This window comes from Colossoma macropomum, unplaced genomic scaffold (assembly GCF_904425465.1).
Source record: "Colossoma macropomum unplaced genomic scaffold, Colossoma_macropomum, whole genome shotgun sequence".
NCBI classification, from domain to species: Eukaryota; Metazoa; Chordata; class Actinopteri; order Characiformes; family Serrasalmidae; genus Colossoma; species Colossoma macropomum.
Window position 1 is genome coordinate 22,597,409 of NW_023494787.1, and position 23,967 is coordinate 22,621,375.

General features: G+C 38.4%; 3 protein-coding genes across 6 annotated transcripts; 2 read left to right on the plus strand and 1 right to left on the minus strand.

The window, feature by feature from the left end:
• Nucleotides 1-6,096: 6,096 nt before the first annotated feature.
• Nucleotides 6,097-10,493, plus strand: si:ch211-57n23.1. The gene is made up of 3 exons (XM_036566474.1): nt 6,097-6,356; nt 7,529-8,017; nt 9,615-10,493. Exons 2-3 carry the CDS (start codon nt 7,530-7,532, stop codon nt 9,754-9,756), a joined length of 630 nt encoding a protein of 209 aa, XP_036422367.1. The 5' UTR covers nt 6,097-6,356; nt 7,529; the 3' UTR covers nt 9,757-10,493.
• Nucleotides 10,494-10,789: 296 nt separating this feature from the next.
• chrac1 (chromatin accessibility complex subunit 1) lies at nt 10,790-12,343 on the minus strand. The gene is made up of 3 exons (XM_036566475.1): nt 12,165-12,343; nt 11,641-11,767; nt 10,790-11,518 (listed from the first exon to the last, which is right to left on the minus strand). The coding sequence occupies exons 1-3, from the start codon at nt 12,315-12,317 to the stop codon at nt 11,442-11,444; spliced, it is 357 nt and encodes a 118-aa protein (XP_036422368.1). The 5' UTR covers nt 12,318-12,343; the 3' UTR covers nt 10,790-11,441.
• A 330-nt stretch (nt 12,344-12,673) lies between these two features.
• On the plus strand, nt 12,674-23,354 carry crtc2 (CREB regulated transcription coactivator 2). 4 transcript variants are annotated; one of them, XM_036566469.1, is made up of 14 exons: nt 12,674-13,021; nt 14,446-14,547; nt 15,197-15,283; nt 15,465-15,526; nt 15,674-15,742; nt 15,916-16,013; nt 16,667-16,746; nt 18,014-18,054; nt 18,159-18,391; nt 18,572-19,014; nt 20,323-21,174; nt 21,326-21,382; nt 21,497-21,662; nt 21,949-23,354. In XM_036566469.1, exons 1-14 carry the CDS (start codon nt 12,842-12,844, stop codon nt 22,038-22,040), a joined length of 2,562 nt encoding a protein of 853 aa, XP_036422362.1. In that variant the 5' UTR covers nt 12,674-12,841; the 3' UTR covers nt 22,041-23,354. The 4 variants fall into 4 exon arrangements, with proteins under 4 accessions (XP_036422362.1, XP_036422363.1, XP_036422364.1 ...); XM_036566470.1 differs by having other exon boundaries at nt 15,200-15,283; XM_036566471.1 differs by having other exon boundaries at nt 12,675-13,021; nt 15,197-15,271.
• Nucleotides 23,355-23,967: the final 613 nt, after the last annotated feature.

Sequence of the window (23,967 nt, forward strand, 5' to 3'; positions counted from 1 at the left end):
GCGTAATGGTATCTGCGTACACTGTATACAGTATGTACTGTATACCTACCCAAGGCCCTAATTTAGAAACAAAATCTCTGCTTTTTAAGGTCCATTCAGTCAATCCTCAGTCAAAGGATGTAAGGACAATTTTTATGTACTCTTTTTCTTATTACTCATTTTCTAAATGTAGTGGAGTAATTTTTTAAATGCAGTTCACCTGAAAGATTTTCCAAAGTATGAAATTAGAGTTTATGCTTAAGAGAAAAAAATCCAACTGCAGACAGTACTCAACATGATGAACCGGTGGATTATTGGTTGAGTTACTACTTTTATCTATGCAGAGTAAAACATTATAAGAATCTGCTTATGAGAGTGAATATGGTGCTGCAGTGATTTGTCGGTTGGTGGATGCAGGATAATGCCTAATCAGTTTGTCATTCTTAATTTATCCTACTAAATTGCGAGCGAAACAGCTTATCAGTTCTCACTGCATTCCGATTGCTTTTTGCAGTCAGTTTGGCAAGACCAAATTTTTTTATTTACTTTTCATGCCATATAGTCCAAACACTTTTTGGAGAAAAAGTAAAATTCAACCAGTAAAATTGAGAAGGTCCAGAGGCATTACACAAGTATCATATCACTATTACCATGTGATAGCAGTGTGGACATGTCATTTTCTTTATGCTCTACAGCAGACAAACTGAAGTCCTCACATTTTAATTTCAAATTTTTGACAGCTGCCTCATTTCTAGTAGGTGCAACAAATTCAGAATCTAATGTTTTCGATTTATAGTGTGTTTGTTTAGTCATTTTTATAAACCATTAGTTGAAAATATGCAGCTAAGAGTTTAAACTTGTTTAGAAAAAATAAGAAAAAAATTGGTAATATTGGAATGGACAGCCTCTTTTTTGGCAACAGATTAAATGCAATATGAGGAATTGGGCTCTTTCCTAAATTAAGATGTTGGCTGAGACATACATCGGTGCTCTCCAGTGAGTCAACATTTGTGTTATTTTGCACTGTAATCTAGTTTAACAGTTGTAAGCAGAATTTCAAGCCGTTATCTGCTACTCTGTTGTACTCTGGTGCCCTTCTCTATAGTGCATCTTATGATGATCTCAATGTCCAAAATGTGGTCTACTAATACCCCTGATCAAAACCATAATGTATATGAATGTACTTTTAACAGCAAAAGTTTTAAATAGTGGCTAAAATAGCCACAGGATTCCATGCACTCAGCAATGTCTCATGAATTTATAGAAACTGCAGTTCAGCTACGTGTAATGGGACAAAGGACTAAAGAATTAAGTGTGCTCATACATTCAAGCATTTGGGCAATTATTAAGGACACACACTGGCACAAAAAAATAATTCTGTTGCTTGTGTTTGAGGTGCTGCACTGTAAGAATTGTATATAATTTAGGGCAACGTCGTAGTGTTTTGTTTGTTCTTCTTTTTAGTATGTCTATCATTTTTGAACATTTTCATTCGAAGAGCGTCTAGTTCCATCCAGCCACTATTTTGAGCTATAGCGTAATGCCCATGTTCTCCTTTCAACCTAAGAACCTTGGTTCTCATCACTGTTTGTCAGCCCTTTTGAAAATTCATTAACAGCCTGCTTTGTGGTAAACTTGATAGCCATAAAAGTGGTACTTGACAAGCTCCAGTTCACTGTGTGCATAAAGTAAAGGCTTTGATTAGCAAATTCTCACTTGACAGATTTCTCCACAGGTCAGTTGCCATCCAGACAAAGCTTGTCTTTTTGTTTCGTGATCCCTTTAGACATGGTCTGTTAAAGAGTTCCAAGAGCACATACTGAAACATTAGGCCGTAATCACAAATACATGAAACATTTTTTTATTGAAAAAATAGACATATCATTGGGCATCAATAATCCAGATATACACACAGTACTGAAATGTAAGGGTTATTGTGTGAAAGATGGAAAAAAAAAATCGTGACTTGCTTAATGACCTGGCTTTTTTATACCAACTTTGAAAACTACCTCAGAATGGTGTCGGGTGCTAGCGTTATATATATCCCTAATTTATATGATCATGACAAAGAATAATAATAGTGACCAAACAATAAAAGCCAATACTGTGTGTTAGAGGTATTTAGTTTTATTTTACATTTTTGAAACTAAAATTTGTATTATGGACTAAAATGAGGGATGTTATGATGTGTACAAAATTTTGGGGACCAAATTGTGAGCAGAAATAAAGCTTCCCTTTTTAAAATGTAGTAAATGAATAATCTTTCAGTGGACTGTAAACTGACATTTGGCGTACACTGTAGTCCTAAGTAATTGATCATTTATTTGTATATTGAAACATGCTTATCAGTGGGCATTACTGCTTTTTGTAATAGTTTTAGAAACAGCAAGGCTAGAGTGCAAATTCCCTGTTTGGGTGAATGCAGAGCAATAAATCTGGTAGTTTGTCTTTTCTACCGGGTGCATGTTGTTTGGCTTTCTTTAGCTGATTCTTGTTTGGGGTTACTTGTGGAGTCCCACCTAAAGGGAGCTTGTAGAGTGAGATAGTGTTCTTGGTTTTGTCTGGTTTATGAGCGTTTTGTACACCGACAGTGTCATCTTCATGCCCATCTGTAGCAATGTGTCATATTTCAGATGGAAACATTGGGCAGGAATGACCCAATGACCACTGCTGTGTTTTTGTAATACTAGGAGAAAGCAAATTTGGTGCATCCAGAAGTTCAAGCATGTTTACTTTTTTGTAGGTAAATCTGTTTGGCAGCGCAGTTTGAATATAATGAAGCAACTTGGCAGTGTGTGTCAAGTGGTAGTCTCAATGTCTGTCAGTTTTCATGTCTGTAAAAATGCCTGCATTACACTTAATTTCTCTTTGTATCCAGTATTGCAATAAACAAATTAGAGGGCATCGCCTTCATTACAACAGTCTGCTAAATGAAAACTCCACAGTAAGGGTAAGCAGGTCAAGAATAAGCTAGTTAGTTTTAATGTAATCTGATGCATTTTAAACGAGCTACATTTTAGAAAGGGAATTTGTTTTTAATTTAAATTCTCAAAGTCTAACTGAATGTGTTGCAACACATACTGATACACTGGCATATTTCAGTTGTTTGGAGAGAATTTAATCCATGTAAAAGGTACAAAAGGTTGTATGGAAATTAAATCGATGTTCTTGTTTTGTTGTTGAGCTAAAGACATCCAATTTGTGTTCTGTTTTTGTTTGTATGTGTGCCTTTTCAGATCTGTCTCACCCCCTGTATTTATAATGGGTGATAATCCTTTTAATTTGATACTCATTGCCACATCAAATAATTTATACATGAATTATCATGCAACCTTGAGTGAATGCTGCATAGAACGATCAGTATTTGTATTTTGCACTTTCTAAGCAGTTTTTACGCCCAGTTTAAAATCGGGCAGACAGACTAAAAGAAAATTAAGACGAGGTATAATCTGCTATAATAGGAATCCTAAAGAACCATTTGACGTGGAGGTCTTTGCTAAAAAGTGTAGAGACATGAAGTACCTCATAAGCCTGATATATGCTGCATCGACATTTATTTTTCTTTTGTGAACCTCTTTATTTTTTTTTCTCAAACATGGCAAAACAGTTTTCCCCAGAGGGAGGTTTGATGTACATGCAAGGCAGTGCATATGCGCTTCAAAATGATTTTTAGGTTTAACTGCAGCCTCGTTTGGAACAGCGTTCTGTACTTTGGCTGTTCATTGGAGTGATGAAGGCACATGCTGTACAGTGCACAGGAAATCCAACATTGTATTCTGAGAAAAGATCTTGATTTTGGCCATCCTTACTGATGTTTTCTGTAGTGATATGGTCTCTAGTTTCAACGAGGGTCATTATTGTCCCCTGATAATTATTTGGTGACTTGATATGGTCATAAATGACTGTTGACTCAGGTATTGCCGTTTAAGGGCTGTATCTGCTACTGCTTCTCCTCCCTGCACTCCCTCACCTGTGTCTTAAGTTAGCCTTGGAACTGCATTTACGGATAAAACATCACAAAGTCTATCTGGCCTTAAAATATGCACTACTCACCAGAACATGCAAGTTATGCTTTGCTATAAGTCACTGCCAATCATGCCATATGTTTTGTTATAAATCTACCTCCTATGAATGTAGGAGTGTCCTGGAACTACAAAAGGATTTCTCTTTTCAGTATAGTCTGAAAAGACAACTCTCAGTTGCCCCAAGCATGTAATCAACACCACGAACTCCAGGACACTCCAGTTGAGGCTGCATGGTTAGGGTTTTTTTTTTTTTCCCCCATGTTAATATAAGCCATGGAAAAGCAAAGTGACCAAAGTTTTTACTGAGGCATTCCTGCACTGCCTGGCAGGCTCAAACCTCCCCCTCACTTCAGCCATTGTACTTCTTTATGTTTCCTCCTTAACCACATGCCAAATTGAATTTGCTGTCATTCCTGTTGTGATGAGGTATTTTATTCTCATTCTTGTGTTCGGGCTCACTGCTAAGCTCTGTGTCATCGTTATTTCTTGTTAATGTAAAGTGTGAGCTTTGAGAGTTTTCATTTCTGCTTTTCTTTCTTTTTTTTTGTTAATTATGATTGCAAACTCAAGATATGCTGTAAACCCTGCTAGGACATAATGTGAATACGTATCATTTAATATAGTTGACTCTTTTGCTTGACTGTATATTGCATTGATTAATAAACTTAAGTTCCTCTGACTGTGTTTTGTCCTTTAGTCATTTTTCACATTTGAGAAACAGCTTTTTTTTTACATACTGTCTTCCTCTGCAGTCACAAACGTTACTGTTTTTGCCAAGTTCTGTTGTCATTCCTGTGTATTGACATCATTGTGCTGGACTTTCAGATTTCTCTTTGCTTTCTCTTAAACACTAAGCAACCCTAAACACAAAATAAACACAGATGTTGTGGGACCTCTCGAGACCCAAAGTATTGCAATCTGGACTGAAGCCAAGGTTTATGTTCTTAACTTAATGAAGCATAGGTTTGCCTGATCACAGCTGAATGACTGACTGGCTTTAACTGGGCATCATACTGCTGTAGCTTAGTTAAGAAGCTTGAGTAATGTGAATATTGATATCGATTCACACTGGTATTGCCAGATAACTTTTTAAAAATGTACTGCTATTGACAGATGTTTAGATTTGACTGATATTGATATATATCAATCTGATATTTAATGTATTTGTTGAACTTGAGGAGAATGTTTAGTCTATTGTGCTAAAATCTCATTTCACTCATTTGTAACTTTGTAAAAATTAGTCGTTTACTATTATGCTAATCCAGCTGGATGTAGTCCCAATTTCTACTTTTTATAGATATTTATTTAGCAGCATTGGCAAATATTTACAGGAAAAGTATATATCGGACATAAGCATCAGCTAAATTCCCGTCTCTTATTTGTGTTTTTTCTTTCAGGTTTAATGTAAAATAAAAGCTAACATTTCTTTCCAAGATTATGTACAGGTGTCCTTCCAAAATGCCTTCACATTCCTGCACAAATGGGTCTCACACCCTTGCTTCACCTGGACTTGCCTCAACAAAGAAAATGTGTGCCTGTAATGGAACCCCCAGACTCAAGATCTTGTAAAACCATCAAGTCATTCAGTGAAGAGGCTTTGCTTTTTCCCACTCTGCTTTCTTGCCACTTGGACAGCTAAACTTAAATAGGATGTCCAGGCTCTACTATAAATAAAAAATAGCCATCATGCACTGGTCTCGCTAAATTCTACAGAAGCAGCATCTTAAAGCTCATTCTGGATTAGCACAACTATCAGTGGGTGGCCTATCTGGAACATCAATATAAAGTTCCTCTGTGACATTATGTGCCTTTAGATTTTTTTTAGAACATATTAATCAATATAAATCAGTTTATGAGACTTCATGTTTTCAGATCAGCTATAGAAGACTTTGGTACCATACAATGTCATAAAGTCACAGTCTGTTCTATACTGGACATCAATAACTTACACAGTTGTATCTTACAGTCAGAGCTTTTTGCCCTCTGCTTTACATGAATGTCACTGTAAGTCAGTGTCAGTTGCTAACAGCTAACAGCTGCATGTGAAGATTTGCCTTTGTTTCGTTTAGTTTTTTTCGTACAATAGGAAAGTGCGGAATGCACTAATGTGAGATTTTCCGGAGTGTACTTTAGTTTTAGAAGTCCAGACGAAACTTATTAGACATATTTCAAACGCCATACCTACATACCACAAAAAAGACAAAACTGCAAAGCGCCGGCAAGTAAATGGTGCAGCATTTGGTGCTCAGCTGAAAACAGCAGCAGGGAAAACGAGTCAGATTTTCCAGCAGCTCAGTTACGAGCCACACGGCTCCACTCGAGCACACAGCGCTCAGTACGACACCCGCTAAGGTAGGATAACACTGCTGCTTACTTTATCCAGACAACAAACACTTTAAAAGATATTCAGTCATTTAGTCGAGTCGAGAGCTGTTGGTCAGGAAAACGTGAACGATGCTGTTCGGACTGTTTAAGCTACGTGTTTTTTTCCAGAAAACGCTGTATGTATGAATAGGAAGCCGCTCGAGCTGTAGGCTGAACTTCTCACAGGAGAAAACACGGCGTTCACGTTTTAAACGCTTCAGCACGTTGCAGTGGCCGAGTGTCGGTTATGGATGGCGTGTTTCGACGTTAGGATGTGGTTGAATGTCCCATTACGTTTAAAAGTCTGATACTAGCTCCGATAAAACGCACAGAATATAGCATATGCGTATGTACACACATCAAACCCATTTAAAAGTAAGAGCTCTGGTGTTTCTGATGTGTGTTTGAAACTCTCCTCTAGACTAAACTCTGACGGAGAGGTAAGTGTAAATTTAAGTAGTTTGATGTGTGGTAGCACTGTTAATGTTTCAGAACGTACCATTCAGTCCTCAGGCTGTAACACACGGAAGCTCATTTTACATTAATTGTTTTTGTGACGCCATTAAAACCAACGTATCTGCATATTTCCACCTATTCAGGCTACAGCAGTTTAGCTCCGCCCACTCACTCTAAAGCTATGTGGAGTGTCTCAGCCCTGACTGCCTTTTTTAATACAGGGCAGCCAATCAACAGAGGTACATATATCAGTCTAAAACAGTAATAATCTATTTGGTTTCTCTTAAGGGGGAACTCCACTGATATTTCAAAATATCAGTATCAGTTGAGATGTAAACAAAGTCATTCAGAGTGGTTTGATGTGAAATGGTTCACTGTAGGGAAACTTACCAACTCAGATTTCTTTACAGTGGTGGTGATAGGAACCAGGGGTCATGATGTCTACAAGGCAGATGTAGCTATTTTATTACCTATCTAAAACCACCAGGTAATCCATACACATTTATTATTGATTTTTATATCTGAGCCAAAAGCAGTTTTAAACAACAGAATATATAGTTTAATTAGTTGAAGTAGAATAAAATCTGCGCTGCTGTGTAGAATTGAGACTTATTGAGGCTTTCTGTTGTACCTGTTTTTTTTTCATTATTTTATTTTATTATTATCATTATTATTATTATTTTTATGTTGCTACACTGTGACAGGATGGCATGGGTTTGGTTGTCCAGCTGGCTGCTCCTCCTGAGTGTGTGCTGTCCTGGGGGCAGTGAGGAGGTGGCATCTGAAATGGAGGACAGAGATTGGGAGTGGGGCTCTGGTCTGCAGGAGCTCCTGCATAGCTTCCCCGCTGACAGCCCCTTTGTAACAGAGACACCTGGACAACCGGCCAACTGCACACAGCGGTTCTGGCTGCCCCCATCCTCCCCTGTGTGCTGGGATGACATTGCAGGGCCGGAGGAGTTTGAGCAGACCCGTCTGCTGGTGCTGCAGAACCGTGCGGCGCTGCAGGCTGTGTCCCACGCCAGCGGTCTGGAGGAAGGGGGAGCCTCTTATGACCAGCAGGCCAGGGAGGATGTTCAGGGGGTCCGGGCAGAACACTTCAGCATTGAACAGACAGTGGAGTCTATGCAGAAGGTCTTCCTCAACCTGGAGGAGAAACGGAGGGAGGGTGGGGAACACTACACTTTCTCCAGGTAAATCAAATGTCTACCAGATTCAAATAGTAAAGCGTGGGCAAGACGGCAAAAAAATATGCAGCTCAGTGCAAATGTGAGAGACCACCATTTCATTAATTCAGTTTTATGTCAAAAAACGAATATGAAGTAAAAGTTTATTTTTCAGTGTTGGAAAAAGTAAATATAAAATCAACGCTATCAGTGTTTAATTTGTCCACTCTTTACTTTGTTCAGTCTGCTGCAACTTTAACTCTTCCATCTTTCCAGTCTCAAAACCAGCGAGTTACAGCTGTTGTCCTCCAAACAAAAGCTGTTCCCAAATCTCTCAATAACACTGTTCCCCTTAAAAGAGACATTAGCATTCACACAAGCAGCGACCTAAACTCACCGCAGCTGCCTTACAAATTTCTTCTCATGTGCATCTAAAATGGCTAAAGGAGATATTTCTGAGAAGATTAGATACAAAATAATTAAATAATGGATTTAATGAACTAGAACATCAAAAGAAAAAACAGGAGTTTCCAAAATTGGAGCTCTAAAAATTATTACGGATATAAATAGATACAGAGAAAATAGGACGTTATATTTTATTATTATTATTTTTACAATATATTAAACCCAGCAAATAAACAGAAAGTGTGCATTAGAATTTACAAAAACATGTCATGTTTAAGTTGCTTGTGTGGTTTTCAGTTAGAAGGTCAAGAAAACATGTCATTTGACCAGGGGTGTTAAAACTTTTGCATATGACTGTTTTTAGTTATTGAGGCTTTTGTGTAATTTTCTGTTACATATATGTTTTCTATCTGTTCTTCCTGACACTGAAAAATGAATAACTTGTACTTTGGGGTCATTTTCACTGGAAAGTAATGAAACAAACGGGTGGTCTCTCACAGTACTCTGATATCACGATATGTGATACTGTCATGACGTTTTCATGAAACATGACCATTTGTTTTTCTGAAGTCTGATCATTTGGGACATACATAATGTACCAGTAGTGCCAAATTTAAACAAATGCTGTCCAAAACTATAATTTATTTCATTTGTTGTTTCACCCTCTTTTCAAAGAAATATGCAGCTGGTCAGTGTTCTGGAAGTACTGAGGATATTCATTATATGCTTAGACAAGTTCATCATGACGTCATCTATCGTGACAATGTTATATCGTCGTATTGCCCACTCTTATAAAAAAGATGCCCCTCCTGTCAACTAAACTTTATCTGAAGATACCATTTTGGAGCCCACCAGCACTGCTGAATTCCTTGACAATGATGTAAGAGGTGGAAAAGACACGTCAGCGCCTTTCCCTCTGTATGATTTAGAGTGCTTTTGTAATGAATGTCTGGCTTTAAAAACAGGGTTAGTTTATTATACACAGATCTTACTGTTTAAAAAGGATTGACTATGTCTCTCTGTTAAGTATAACAATACATGTCTTGTCTCCTACTATATGATGACGTCTTTAGAGTTGCGTTTAACTGCAAAAAGCACATTCAAGTTAGCTTTTTAATTAAAAACCAAGTGATTTTCTCTTGAAGTATTAAAGATTGGATTGAAGCAGCTGCGAATTTGCTTTAATGAAAATTACTGAACAAATTTTCCTCTTTTTCAGTTTAAAGGAGCAGATTGCAACCACCGTGGACTCCATAACTGGCAAGGATCAAACAGCAGCACTTCTGGAACAGCATCTGTCTAATCTAGAGCGGATCTTAGACATCATGCAGCATCGACTAGCCAGACTACTGGCACATTGAATGCTGTTAAAATTCACTTATTATTCTCGAGTGCAGTGCATGTCTGTGGAAACAGGATTTAACGCAAAAGCATGCTTAAAGTATTGTATCTCTCTATTGTGTATTATATTTTTGTTTGAGTCATGACAATATCTGTCTTATTCCCAGTGACTTCATGTTCTGCTAACACATCATTAACCCATTCATGTCCAAATACTTAATGTAGTATGTTAAAGAAAAATGTCATGGCACCTGTTCTGAAATGCAATTGTGTTTAGGAAGATGTCTTAGATGCAAGAACATCTAAAAATCCTTTTTTTTTTAATTACATGTAATTTTTATACATTTGTTCACAGTCAGATGTGGATTTTCTGTTGTAAAACCTAGACAAGTGTGATAAATGATTAAAAAAAACGATTTGAGCTTTGTGCTCAGGCAACCTCTTTGAACATAGGAACCAAAATCAATATAACATTTCAGATACAGACAGAGTTAAGCATTATAGAAGTGACAATAAAATCCATTTTAATACTCAAAGCCTTCAGGCCATTCTTTTAAGGTTCAACACAATCTGTGTTGATGATTTAAATAAACAGTAACATGTAAAAGAAAGATGGAGAGTTTGCACTACATGACTAGTCAATCCAACCATCTTAAATGACAGGTGTGTTACAGGACTGGGAAAAGAAACTCAACAAATAAGAAACCAAAAGTTTATTGTTGGTAAAAGCATACCAACATCATACAGTACACCATTCAAAATATCAGATGCACTACAAATTTCAACTAAAAGAGTCACAATTTTGAAATTCAGTGTATGTCTTCTCCTCAAATAATAATAATAATAATGATAATAAAGATGATAATAATAACACTGCTGTCCTCTCAAAGCAGTTTAATTTTCCACAGTAAAGAGCAGAAGCCAATGCACATGCACTAATTGGGAAAGGATTCTAATCCATAATGAAATGTTAGGCAAATAGATCAGTAGTATATCAGTGTGTCATTTTAAATCAACAGATAGTTCACATGAAAAGGAAATTACAAGCAAAAAAATTCTTACAAAATATCAATTTATTTCACTTGTACAGTGCACACATTGACATCAATACACTTTTTTTTCCTTAGTAGTGACAAAAACAGTCACTTGGAAAAGTGCCAGTGTAATGCCCCTTCAAACACACACAGATTGTTTATGCCCTGAGCAGCACTACTTCCAAAGCAGCTGTGACTCAGGAACTTGAGCCAGCTTTGACTAGATATGCATAAAGTAATGGACTATATCAGTGAATGTGCAGTTTCTCAAAGAACCTTGTTAAGACATACAACAGAAACAATTCCAACACTTTCTCTCAGTATTTTATCTTGCACAACGCATCCCTGAAACTGGGTACACCTCTTCTGCATTTAGGCTACAGGTAGCTTTGTGGCGATGGAATAACTATTGTGCAGTGTGCCTTTTGATGTTTCTGTGATTAGGCCAGTAAGAAAATGACAACTTGGGTGGATCAGTAGAGGGAAACAAATGGAACCACTCAAACACGCAGGATGTCAAGAAGTGTAAATCATACAGTCATGAATTTTATCCACCACCCTCTGTTGTGTGGAATGAGCTGTTTTTGTACCTGTTCATGTCATGCTATGCACTAAGAATGATGCAGAAGTAACAGATCCTTGTAATGCCTGTTTATGTGTTGCCTGGAATGTCAGTTGTCTTCATCTTCCTCCAATTCCTGCAGGGACTTAAGGTAATCCCTAGCCAAGATTTTCTTTGGAAGAATGTCTAGGAAAGGAGAAAGAGAATGAGGGTAAAATACAGGTTTTACAAGACATCATTAGCGTCTATCACCCCAAAACGTCTCCTAAATGTGCTTAGCTTTATCTAGCTAAACAGAAACCTCTCACCTGTAAGAAACTGGAAGGTTTCTGTCTCTTCTGCAGTGTTCGCCAGATCACTGTATGACAGAGCGTTTGTGTCTTTGCCAGATCCATTATTGTACGAGGACAGAGCCAAATGTTGAACAAAAAGCTCCTAGGGATTAATACAGCACATGCAATTAATGAAAAAAGCATTTGCATTTACGTCAAATATAAAGCGACTTGCGCTATGTGTAATTACCTTTGGGTGAAACTAAACAGCAGCTAACACTGTCAACAAAAAGCATCGTGCTAACCTGACGACAGGGCGATGCAATAGTAGTTAAAAGTACTACTTACCAGGTTTTTAAAGTTTTATTTAATGGTAATACACTGAGAATATATATTTAATTTTACGATTCAGCTTTAAAGTTTAAGCTTAAACACAATATAAAACAAACTGCCTTCATAACAGCCAGTCTTTAACGTTAGCACCGCCACCAGACTGCAGTTAACGTTAACCTATCCGGCTAAGCGGCTAGTCATCCTGAAGAGAAACAGTCACAAAGTACCGTTGCCTTCGTCGTCAGGAAAAGGGCCTCCTGGTTAATACAGGACACATCCGGAGAGCTCTTCATTATCAGTCTTACGCGTGACATGGGGAGGGAGACGCTTTTGTTGTTAGCTGCCCGCTCAACTTTACTCTCCACGTTTGTTTCAGACATCTTTTCAAAAACAGTTTGCAGTTGCGTGTAACGGAAGTACATCTACAGGTTTTGAAACGCCAGAACAATGACTACATGGGAATTGTAGTTTCTTAGTAGTTTGTCCGCCTTAGTCTTTTTTTCCGAAATGTAATTTTGTGTTTATAAATAAACACACGGTAGTGAGTGCATTCGCCGTAATGCCGCTTAATATATTATTATGGTCTCTGCACGTGATGATATATGAGGAGAAAACATGTATATGCGCAGCCTAGCGTAGCTAATCGGATGCAGAGCGCCCTACCTGAAACTACATTTCCCACAATTCCCATGGTTGTTTTTTTCAATTCACCTGCAAGAAAACAGTGCGGATTTGTAGTTTTTGCAGATCGCTTGCGCAGCCGGTAACAGATGTTCATTTGTCGTTCGGAACTACATTGCCCGTAATGTATTTCCGTTGAATCTGGAGACTGTTTCTTTCTCGGGTTACTCTCGGCGTTTGGTGCGCGGAAGGCAACTTTTTCTCTGGCTTATGGACTGTAATAATGAACATGGCAGGAAAGAGCGCCGGGGCTGCAGGACATGGACAGTGGGCTGGAGCAGGGTCCGCATCTTTAACCTGTAATCCTCGCAAATTTAGCGAGAAAATCGCCCTACATACACAGCGGCAAGCTGAAGACGACGCCGCTTTTCAGGAGGTTATGATGGACATCACTTCCACTAGGGTGAGTCAGTCAGCGCGAGTTAGGAGAGGCCGTAACTGTAGCGAACTTACTTCTGCTGACTTAACGGACTGAAGTGACCAACATTACTTTTCACCAGCACATTTCTGTAACGATCTCAGGTCTAAACACGCAGCGTATTTTTACAAATAGTTTAGCAATACATATCACAGGTTACTTACCCTGAGCCGCTGACAGGGTAAGTCACATCTCCGCGGTCGAAGAACTTGACGAAGCCGTCAGAAGCTGACCTGTCTATCAACAGGCGAACTTGGGCTTGTTAGCAGAGCTGGGCGATATGACAACAGTTTAATATCGCGATACTTCAAGAATTTTTCACGATACGCGATATTTTTTTATTTTTTCGGGCATCTGGTCAGTCGGAACAGAGAAAAAAGAACCAGTAGTGCTAAATTTAAAAAGAAAATACGATCAAAAATTGTGAACACAAGATTTTTATTCGATATTTGGCATATTGTGCTGCACTAAATTCAGTTAATTTTGCTCTCTTTATAATGAAACATGCAGTTGGTCAGTGACGATATCCACTATATGTTCAGAAAAGCATATTGTATTGTACTGTGACGTAATTTATCACAATAACTATACTGTCATACTGCCCTGTTTGGTAGGCATGATTCTTCTCTATTTGGGATAATTTTGGTCTGAAATGAAATGCTAAAGTTGGAAATTAAGAGAAAGCAGTGCTGTTACTCAGAAAACAGAATTAAATTAATAATAAAAAAATAATTCAACGCAAAAAAGGAATTAAGTGTGATGGATTAAAATGTAATTGAAACAAAGATTCCCTTCCTCCCAAATACACTCTAGTAATAGTAAAGCAGTATCATGTACTAACTTAAGCTCATGTCACTCAGTAAACTGAACTAAGTAGTTTATCTGTCCTTACATATAAATACAGAATTAGGAAAGATTTATCCAGAGGTGGGCAGTGGATTAAATGGCCATGAAGGTACTGCTTAATAAAGTTATAATAAGCCTAATTTTAACTCGAATGCTGTTCTCTGTCTTACACAGCGAGGATTTATAAGGTTTACAGAAATAGCTTACCTGATGGCCTCAGGTAAATCTAGATATGAAATTGCATAGACCATGATGTAGTCTCTTTTCAAAATAAAAGCTACTCCTGCTGCTACTATGAAAATATTGTTTGTGCAAATTGTATAAGTTCCTTTGAGCAAAGTGTCAACATACTAGACATTTATTCCGCAGTGTGTACTGATTCTAATGACATCTGTTCCTGTGTTCTACTGTGTCATTGTTTACTTGTTATATGTCGTACATTTAGACATAAAAGTGAATGTAAATGTGCAACATGCGTTTGTTGTAAAGATATATTTCCATAATTGAGATTCAAATTCATGCCACTGCTCTGGATGACACCTTTCCCATCATTGACGCTTCAGATTCAGGCTCAGAGACTTCGACAAGCCCAAAATCTGGCTTCCTACTATGGGGGATCCCTGCCAAATGTCAATCAGATAACAAAATGTTCCGCAGAGGCACAGGTGAGTGCCTCCAAACAGCCCTTTTATTGTTTTCCCAGTTTTCCTCTTCCTTGATGAAGTGACACCTTCTTGTTCTCCTCACTAACTAAGCCCATGTCATGTGGATCCTGAATCCTTCAAAAAGAATTCTGTTCTGTACTATATTCTGGCAAGGAATGAGATCATTGTATGTTATTTTAAATGTTTTGATTTCACATCAAGCAAAACTAACCATGCTTGGCTTGGTGGTACATTGCAACGTGAACATATGTACAAAATATCAAGGGAAAGGTCCAGTTCTTTCTGTAAATATTTGCTCAGTGACACAGTGCAGTTTTGTTATTTTGTCACAGTCATTGCTTAATTTCAAATGAATCAAATGAATTGTGCTGGGGTGCAGAGCAAAAGCAGCTAAAATCTTTATATTGTTCAAATATCTGCTGACTGCACAGTGTATACATTAGATGTGGAGCCTGGAAAATATTTCGCGTTAGTTATATTCACTGGTATGTCATCAGGTTGCTCTCCTTGTTGTTGTTAAGGTTGTTGTTGATGCTCTTTTACCACCTGTTTTTGTTTCTATCTACCTTCCATCACTTTGCATTTTTTCCTATTTGTAGGCCTGTAGGGCCAGTTCTTCTATAACTCAGACTGCCATTCTCTCACCCAGCAGGAGTACCTGAGAGCAGACCATGGACCGAGAGATCACAGACCCATCCCCCCTGGAAGGCCAAGCAGGAGACATGTATCCCTCACAGTAAACCCAGCTAATAATCTGCTTCCGCTGTGTTTATTTACGAAAGTCTAGCACTAATCTCAGTCACTGGTCTACTTCACTATAAGCTAATGTGTTTTCTCACAAATAATTACTAGACACAATCACACATATAATTACAGTCACAACTCAGAGATATTGTAACCTTAACTGCACTTCTTAGGCTGACAGCGCTCCCTATCTCTCCTTCCACTTGTCTCCTCCGTCAGGCCCCAGCTGGAGGAGGTAACATTATGAAGCACATGTTCACCATTTTGCTTTGGCTTTTCTGTACTTATTAATTTGACACTGAAAATGATGTTGCTTTCTCTATTATGTGTGGTTGCATTTGAATGTTTCTTTTTTCTTCCTCTCATTCTGACCATGCCAAAGACATTGGTCCAATAGATCTGTGAATGGAAAAAGTCAGGTAGACCAACTACCAGTGACAACCCTGAGTAGGTGAGTAGAAATCTGTGAGATAGACTACATTGACTGTGTTTCCATGGCAACCACGATAGCCAAGCATAGGTCTTAGATCACCATGCGCAATGTAAACCCAATATAAATGCAATATATCTATGTCTAGGTGATATAATTTCTATGTTATTCCATGCTTTCATCCACCGTTGCAGGACTAACTCCGACTCAGCTCTCCACACCAGCGTGAGGGTTACCTACATCAGAGACTCAAATCCTGCTCAGGTCCAGACAGCTTGCTCCAGACAAAGTGGTGAGTTTGTCTCCTGTGACTCAGTTGTATTTTATCTTAATGCTGGAGTGGAATTACAGTGGTGTTGAATTCGATGTTGTTTTGTAGTTTCACAGTTATCATTATACATAAAGAGAATGATACGTTCAGCTGAAACCAGTGACATCTTTTTTCCATCACAGTGTTTTTTGACATTCTTGAATTTGTTAATCTTTCACGTTTAGCATGCTAACTTCAGCCTAGGGGTGGGCAAATAAGTATCAGTATTTATTACAAAGGGAACATAATTAGGCCTGTTGAATTGGATTTAGTGCAGTGCAGTTTAGAAAACATTGAATAAAAATGATTGTTATTGTGGTTGTATTATCATTATAGTATTTATATATATATATGTGGCACTATAATAATTCTAAGTTCTAATTTGTCTGTTCCAACTTATTAAATCTTCGAAAAACTGAATATCGTGGTGCATATTGTTTATCATGAAAATGTCGTGAAGTATTGTGGTTCAATATTTTTGCCAAATCACCCACTCCCACGTCAATCCAGTGGTTTATTACTTTGCAGTTTCTGAGATAATTAGTAGACTAATTAATTTCTTAGACTAATAGAGGAACAGATGTGTAAGCTGATTTACTAATTACCCATTTAGTTCATATATTTTTCCCTCCAAGGGACCCCACTGTTTCGCCATCCAGTGCCTCTGATTGAAGAAACTGTTCAAGAGGAGGGGAAGCCTCCTAAATCACAGAAGGTAGTGGTTGTCTCATAGATAACTGCCCAAATAAAAAATTGCTGTATATATTACTGTCCTTTTGTTTATTTTATTTTAGTCAAAACAGCCATTAAACCTGTACTATGTAAGATTGTTTTCATTAAGACTGAAAGTTGTTGCATTACTGATTCAGCATTATACTGATGAAGATATGATGACATTAGTAGTTAATTCACTTACATCGGGAGACACCAGGTTTTGACTGAATTCTCTTTGAATACTGTTTCAACGTGCATGTAATCATCAGATTCATCTGCTTTTGTTACAAAATGTTATGTTCATCTGCTATTCTTCCTCATGGTGTGAAAATTACACTTTTTTACCAGAGAAGTCTCCAATTCCCCCAAACGTATATAGTGTATACAAATTATCCATTTTTCAGTGTCAGGAAAAAAGCAGGACACAATTATGAGAAAATTACACCAAAGCCTCCAGCACTTAATATAATAACAATTGTATCAGTATTTTTGTCTACTCTTGTATTTTGTGCACTCTGCTGCCACTTTAGCACTTTAGCACTGACAATGTTCCCCTTCAAAGAGACATTACATTCACACAAGCATCTACCTTACAAAGTTCATCCTCACATGCATTTAAAGGAGATATTTCTGAGAAGGTAAGATAATCCACGTGCATAATGGAGAGGAAAGTCAAAGGAGAATAACTAAAAACATGAGTTTCCAAAACTGGAGTTCAAAAAATGCATTTAAAGAAAAAATGGGACTCCTAACAACCGTGCAAGACCTGGTAGACCACCAACAGTCACCATCAAATAAGCTGTACTTGAAACTTTCATATTTAAGACAATGGAGAAAATCAGTCTCCACTCTTGCTTCAGATCTGAAAAAATCCACAGGTGTTTCTGTCCATCGTTTCACTGTGAGAAGACAATTCAACACTATGAGTCTGAAAGGATGTGTAGCTGCTAAGAAGCCATTACTGAGAAAAGACAATAGACAAAAAAAAGAAGAAAATTTGCATTAGAACGTTAAAAAAGGACATCTTAGGAGTGCAGTAAGGCTTTATAGACTGATGAGATAAAATTTTTGATGTTACATTTAGTTGGTCTGTGTACTTTTCTATTGAACATACGTCTTCTGCTTCTTGATGCTGAAAAATATCTTGTATTTAATGGCTGTTTTGACTGGAAATTAAATGAAAGCGTGGTCTCTGACACTTTGCATAGCGACATGTCATATCACGCAGAAAAAAAAAGTTTATTATATTGATATGTATCTTTCCCTAGATGTCCTTGGTGTTATCTGGATGTGGCACTCCTGGAAATTGGTAAGTTCCTTTTTAGGTTTATCAGGTCAAAAAGAACAATATGTAATATATAGAAACATATCATCTCTCTAAATATGTCAACATATGTTTTTCTGTCCACCCAGTGTTTTCCCTTCTCCAGACTTGAGCTGCTCTCTTCCCAATGTGCCTTCTCTCAGCACCAGCGGGTCTCTTCCAGACCTCTCCAGCCTGCACCTGCCATCTACAGTGCCTGAGGTCATTGACCCAGAAGCTCAGAGCCACACCTCTTCACTCAGCAGTCCCGTCAGCATGCACCACTTGCCTACTACTGCTACACATTCTGCCATCATGACAGACACTGATTTTCCCCGGCCAAGTAAGAAAACTGAACGAGACTTTGTCTTAAATTGTTTCAGTTAGCGTAAAGATTTATATTTATATTATTTATCAAATTCACCTTATTTTTCATAGCCCTAAACAATTTTCACATTTGTTACAGATATAGATAATCTATAAGGGATGGTCAAAATAAAATGTGGCCTTCTTGTTTTCTCAGGTTTATCATCATCTCTCCAGGCATCCACTAGTAATCCCTCGCGTCCGTCTTCACTAAGCAACCCCAACCTCCAGGCAACTCTCAGCAGTCACTCTCTGGTCGACTCTTTTAGCTCCACCTCCCTGTCGCTCAGCAACTCTTCCCTGCACTCATCTGTCAGCAGCCAGTCCCTGCGGTCCTCTCTGAGTAGCTCCTCTCTGAGTAACCAGTCTGCGCAGTCTGCAGACAGTCATTGCAGCTACAGCAGTGGGATTGGTGGCTCCTTCTCTTCTCTGTCTTGCTCACCACATGCTTCTGGGCAGGGTGTGGTGCCACGTAACACTTCGTCATCGAAGAGAACCCAACTGAACCCACTAATAGTTCCCAGTGGGGGAGAATCACTTTGGCAACAACCAAAGCAGCTCTCGCCCAACGTGTCCTCAACATTCTCCTCTATAGCCCAGGTAAGATTTGACTGTTGGGGAACATGGACTTGATTAAATCATCAAGGATTTCAATACATGAGGGAATGAATGGCTACTACATAAAAATATTTGCAGTCATTATTTGCTGGAGTGTTAAACATAAGAGTCAACACTATATGGGAGTGACACAGTCTAACCTGGGGTAAAATGTAACATGGATATTTTATGTAGTTAAAGCTGCACTATGTATGATTTTTGGTTAAAACTGAAAGAAGTAGCATTACTACTTCAGGAGAAAAAAAGCATGCAAAAATGTGTTCGTGGGCAGCAGTGAGTCACTTTGTAAGGCTTGAAGTAGTAATTTAAAAGTCAGAGGTGTTGGGTCGGAGATTTCCAGACCGCGTCATAAATCTTTACATCTTTACGTATTCACATGCACAGACATAAAAAGAAGGTTTGGCTCAATGTTTAGGTCTTCAGTGCAAAATCAGCATTATACTGATGCAGATATGATGACAATAGTACATAATTCACTTACATACTCGGAAGACACATCCTTCACCAAGTTTTGACTGAGTTCTCTTGTAATGCCTTCAACACGCTTGCAGTCATCAGATTTATCCACTCAGGGATGGGGTCGAAGCACAACAGATACAAAATGTTTTCCGCACATTGTGTGCATTTACACATTTTCCAAACCCCCAAATCTTACATAGAGTAGCTTGAAATAGTTGAAGTAGAACTTGATTCTGGTCATCTCGTATTCCCATTGCAACCTCTTCTGTGAATTTGGACAGCAGTCCGACAGATACTTTCTGAGATTCACCCTGACGACTGTTTCGGTTCCATGAAAGTACGTTTTTTTTTCCCATCATAAGTGTTTTTGATGGCTGAGTTGTTCATAGAAGTCACAGAATTCACGTCTGTATTATTCTAATCACTCTCTTGGTAGCTATAAAATAGCACTATTTTGAAGCATGTAAACAACTCAAAGCAAGACCAAGCTATGCTAAAGTACAGCCTCCAAATGGTGGGGTTACACAATATTACAACTGAGCCTCCCAAATAAACAATAAAAGAATTACAAATCCCCATATAAATTCAAAACAGTAAAGTTTTTGTCCCACAGACTCATCAAAAAACATTCTAGAGTTTCCAAATCAATCAAGCATTTTTCAGTTTTATCAAACTGATATTTCCTCAAAAACCACAGTGTGTTAGGTTGTGCCCTGCTGTCCCCTAACAGAATATGACAGGAAATACATATTATCAATATTTCCAAAATACAAGTTCAGTGTACTGTAATGCATTTTCAATATGTCTATTGTGGTTGCTGTATTTTTATAGGGGGTACCCCTTGATACCACCAAAGTGCAACGAGAAGCGAAACCATCCATCTATCACTATAGTCATCTTCCACCAACAGGCCATCCAATGGCTTATCAATCTTTGCAGCACCATCAACCAGAAGGGTGGGATCAGTCCAGACAAGATACAAGAAAACAGTGCCAACAGCAAGTCTTACAGTCATCAAGCTCTCAACTTAAATCACAGCCACAATATTCTCAGCACTCAGCACATAGTAAAGCACATCTGAATCCACATCCCTGCCCACCACAACAACAGTTACATGAACAAAAACAAGACTTACATCATCAATACCAGCAGGTTCAACAACAGTCGCTGCACCAACAATATCAACCCTCACAACAATACTTACAGCAACAGCCACAACATTGTCAATCACAGCACAACACACAGCCACTGCAACACCAACAACAATACCAAGAACTTAACCAAGGTTGGAATTCACAACTTCAGCTCATGCACCATAACCAGTATCAGCAGCAGTACCAATACCAAAGCCAGCCTGAAGGTCCACCAGGAACCTTCCAGAAACAGCAGCCATGTCCCCCACCCACTGTGATGGCCTCTCAGGATGAAGATGCTGGATGCTGGCAGAATCAAGTAAACCAACATAACCAGCACAACATGCCAAACATGGGAGTACAAGGACCTCTCAGTGCATGCATGCATATAAAAGAACTGCCAAAAGTACAGTCCAAGATGCCCGTCCATGATCTGCGAAGAGAGAGAACAACACAGTACCCGAAAGGGATCCATTCTCAGAGAGACCACCTTCAGCTCAGTGAAACAGTTTCAGCGCAGTCTCTAAATAAGGAATTTGGGCTTCACAATGTGAGTGCTGTTCTTTCTCGTAAGTCTTTGGGAAAATGTAAAACTATAGTAGCGGTTTCTTTTTGTGATATATTGGAAGCTAAATTAATCAGGCACAATGTTTTCACCTTGTCCAGTTTGTGCTCATATTTAAGATGTATACATTTTACAGAAATCCTATGTTGGCCTTCACCTGACACCCAGCCAAACACAGGCTCTCTCACAGAGGGTAGGTTTGAGCTGTTGACAGATCTTCACTATATTTAGTGTTTGTCCAACCTTTGCCTGGTATGTGTGCATTTTGCAGCTTAATATGAACCCTACCTTCTTGTCTATTTCACAGCTTGGGCATCTCCACAAAGAACCTGCTGATGCTCCTAGAATTTCTGACTCCAAGTGCCAGGATGTTGAGGAAAATGAGGTGCCTGCTGTCGAGAATCTCTGGCACCTAGAAACCCAAAGTCAAAACAAGGAAGGGCTGCATAGTTTTTCCAGCACCAGCACTGCAGGTGAGGCACACTTTTGTAGCATCAGCAATATGTCAGACTCCAGTCCCGGCAGGCTGCAGCTCTGCAGAGTTCAGCATTCTACCACCATTCTACTCATCAGCTAATCATTAAGGCCTGCATTGTAGAATCAAGAGGAACATGCAGAGCCTGAATTTCACACCCCTGAGTTCCAAGAGTCATGGAACATCTTTCTCTCAGTCCTGTTGGAGTCTCATACATCCTATTAGACCTTCCTGAATCCATGTTAACTCCCAAGCCTAAACTTATATCTCTTCTTTTTTTACAGTGCCATCTTCCTGGCTGGATGATGATGATCTACCTGACCTGCCAGACTCAATCCCAGAGTTTGACCTGGAGCCCTTTGCCCTGGAAGATTGACTGACCTAAAGGCAAAACCTGCAGTGGAGGATTTAAGCTATGTGCTGAAATAACAGGGTTAAGCTACACAGTCATGGTCAGACAGCAGAGAAAAAAGAGGACAGTAAAAGGGAGAAGACCAAAAATTGATGCTGATCTTTTTTATCAGTGGAAATGAAACATGGTCCCCAATGTAACATTATTAAAGAATATTTATGTATAGATATAGTATGAAGCAGGCCCAGGTGGTCTTTTCAAATAGCTTTGGTTATGAAGAAAGCAATATGTATAACATAAAGGAACCTTTAGCGATGTCTGTATTTTTACATGTAATTTATTTTTTTAACAGAACAAATTTCAAAGTCAGATATATGAATATGCTTAAAAATTTACTTGAAATTCCAAAATGAAAATCAGGAATTCAAACCAGAATTCAAATCTTCCAAATCAAGTGAACATTCAGGGTCATTTTGTTGCCAGTGTAGTGTCGTTCTGTTTTAGTAGCAGCTAATAGGAACCGTATAAAGGGGAGTCATAAGCAAGTAGAGTCGTAGAGCAAAGTGTTAGATGTAAAGATGAGATAAAGATAAAGAAGCAAAGTAATGGCTATGTTGATGTGTGGAGAAAGAAGATAATTTCAACCAATCATCTTTCTGATCTGACATGTAAATAATGATGGTATCTACAGAATGACTTCAGAGACGTGTGAACATCTCGCTTGCTTTGTGCAGTGTTCCTCCAAATGCACTGTCTGCGAGAGTTCATCAGAGAGTTCATTAGGGATGTCTTGCACAGATTAAACCAGTCTGTGTGTTTGAAATGAAATGGCTGCTGCAAATGCCTAGCACCTTAAAGGAAGTACACTATGCTGTTATGAAACAATAACTAAAAATGTCTTTTATTGTCTGGTGAAACTCATAAATTATCTTGAAATCATCAAAATCAGTGTAGCTAATTTGAAAATACTGACAAAACATGTTTTTTAGCCAAGAATGTTCATGTAAAAGGTTAAAGTATGGCAGTTCACTAGCATCAAAAGTAGTTACATATAAATGCAGTTATGTAAATAATACATTTAAAGCATGTTTTTGTGAGGCTTAGAATCTATATGTGAACTCTGAGGTGTTGCTTTGAACACAGTTGTGCGATGAAACTTAGAGTGTATATGTAACAGAAAAGTTTAAATGAACTGTACTACAAACAGAGGCCTTTAAATTGATTGTAGTCATGTTACTGCATACTGAATGTTACATACATTTAATTAAAATTCTATACATATAAAAATGTAGATCATTTAAGGTCTTATATTAAATTCACTTTCTTTCTCATCTTTAACATTGTCTTTCATTCTTTACATGAAATTAAAATGATTGTAAATAATACAAGTGTCAAGAATGCAATTTCAGTATCTATAATAACTGCCTGGAATGTTGAAGATGAACATGAAGATCCATAGAAGGTGTCTTTAGTTCCTCCATAGTTTCTTGCCATTTTTGAGAGTAGTTTGACCGAATAAACTGACAATCAGTTTCTTACATACACTACGCTGACCTCTCTCAGTGAACTGAGCCAAGACTGCAGGTTGGTGTTGTGTCTGTTTATCTAGAGCTGAGCTCAGTGCTGCACAAGGTTACTCATCAACTTCATCTTCCCCACTAGAATTGATGTCTCCTCCAGTCCAGCCCTCAGTTTGTCAACCGCTTACATCCTGCCCACAATGCGGCATATAGCCTTAGTCTTTTCTCCCTCATTCCACACGCACTGTGCTTAGATCACGTTCAGACATTATGACGAATTATCTCATTGTGACGTCAGCTGTAGTGGAAAAATGCTTGCTGTGACGTGAGCACAGAAAGCTGAGGTGGACCAAGCTTTAGCACAGGCAGGCCAAGGGAGGTGTCTGGTTCCTTATCTGGTTCTGGCGAACGGCGCAAACTCACTGAGCAAA